Here is a 1,673-nt window from a genome sequence, read left to right as displayed (position 1 = left end):
CACTCACCCGCTCTCTCCATGTGTGTGTGACCAAGGCCATACCAGCGCTCTCACTCGAGTTCGCACTACTCACACACACACACACTCAGCCCCACACACGCGCTCCTCTTCTCTCTGTCCCTCTCTTTCTCCTTCTGTCTCTCTCACTCGTACACGTGTTCACTCCTTCGGACTGAGTACCAGTAACCAGCAACCAGCAACCCACTCCGTCCCTCTGAAGCAAGCAGCTTGCAACCAGCATCCATCCATCCATCCATCCCTCCATCCAGGTCAGGCTAAGACCAGAAAATAGCAACTAGTAACTGAAGCCATCCCAGGCCAAGCTAACACACCAGCAACCAGCAACCAGGAATCAACCAGCACCAAACAACCAGCACCAACCAACCAGCACCAGCACCAGCAGCCATGAGTCGCTACGCCTCGTCTGCCCAGTCCAACTCCTCCTACCGCCGCACCTTCGGCACCCCCGGCTTCACCTCCAGCCCCATGGGGCGAACCCTCTACGGCTCCCGATCCTCACTGGCCGGCGGCGCCGGTGCCGGCTCTCACGTCCACTCCCGTGTCTACGAGGTTACATTGCATTACATTACTTCACATTACATTGCATTTGGCAGACACTTTTTAAACAAAAAGACTTACAATGAAGGATAATATGGGGATATATATTTATATCTTTTTTAATGTATATTGTTTATGATGTATTTATGATTGTTTATGATTGATTATGAGGTAATTATTTTTGAGAATTTACTTATGGGGATTCTGAAGTTTTAGCACTTGTCACTTTTTTTTAAACATAAAATTAGGTTGTGTAGGTATTTTAACTGTCTTAACTTTGTTTTCTTTCTGGAGATTATGGGGTTACTTAAACACCTGTTACAGTGTTGATACTGTCAAGATCTTTTTTTTTTTATTTGACTGTTCACTGTGATTATGACCAAAAAAAACTTCAATCTTTGAATCTTTGAATCCCCAAGGTCCACAAGAGCTCCTCCTCCTCTGCCCCCGGCGGTTACGGGAGCTACCGGGCTTCATACGGCATTCCGATCGGCGTGGCTGGAATATCGGCGTCTTCAGCTGGCCGTTCGTACGCTGGCATGGGGGAGACGCTGGACTTCAGCCTGGCGGACGCGCTCAACCAGGAGTTCCTGACCACGCGCACCAACGAGAAGGTCGAGCTGCAACACCTCAACGACCGGTTCGCCAGCTACATCGAGAAGGTTTGTGGGCCACTCTTTTTTTGTTACATTTTTTGGGGTCTTTTCTTGCCTTTATTGGATAGGAAAGGAAAGTAACGGGAGAGTGTGTGTGTGTGTGTGTGTGTGTGTGTGTGTGTGTGTGTGTGTGTGTGTGTGTGTGTGTGTGTGTGTGTGTCTGTGGGGGGGGTGGTCGGCAAAAGACCAGGGCCAGAATCAAACCCTGTTTATCCGGTGTAGCAGTGCAGTGCCCAGCCGTTTGAGCCTCGGCTGGGCCCACCTTGCTACTCTTTCAGGCGCTCTGTTAGTCTTTATGGGCTGCTGTGCTGTTATTGTGGGTGCTCTGTTGGTGCTCTGTCTATTGAGCTCTGTGTTCCCTTGGAGAAAGACAAGCTGCATCAAGAAGGTTTCAGGGTATACTGTGTCAGTCTTGGGTAGCAGTGTGCTGTTATTGGGGTCCCTTTGCGGCGTTGTTAT

The 1,673-nt window shown here is 49.6% G+C and overlaps 1 protein-coding gene across 1 annotated transcript in view; it reads left to right on the top strand.

The window, feature by feature from the left end:
• The window catches only part of desmb (desmin b), an 18,115-nt gene continuing 16,442 nt past the window's right edge, over positions 1 to 1,673 (top strand). Inside the window, exons 1-2 of the mRNA XM_063212070.1 lie at positions 1 to 570; positions 978 to 1,220. Coding sequence (XP_063068140.1) covers positions 406 to 570; positions 978 to 1,220 — 408 coding nt within the window. The 5' untranslated portion in view covers positions 1 to 405. The remainder of the gene's footprint in view (positions 571 to 977; positions 1,221 to 1,673) is intronic.

This window comes from Engraulis encrasicolus, chromosome 12 (assembly GCF_034702125.1).
Source record: "Engraulis encrasicolus isolate BLACKSEA-1 chromosome 12, IST_EnEncr_1.0, whole genome shotgun sequence".
NCBI classification, from domain to species: domain Eukaryota; kingdom Metazoa; phylum Chordata; class Actinopteri; order Clupeiformes; family Engraulidae; genus Engraulis; species Engraulis encrasicolus.
This window is presented reverse-complemented; position numbering and strand designations above follow the sequence as displayed.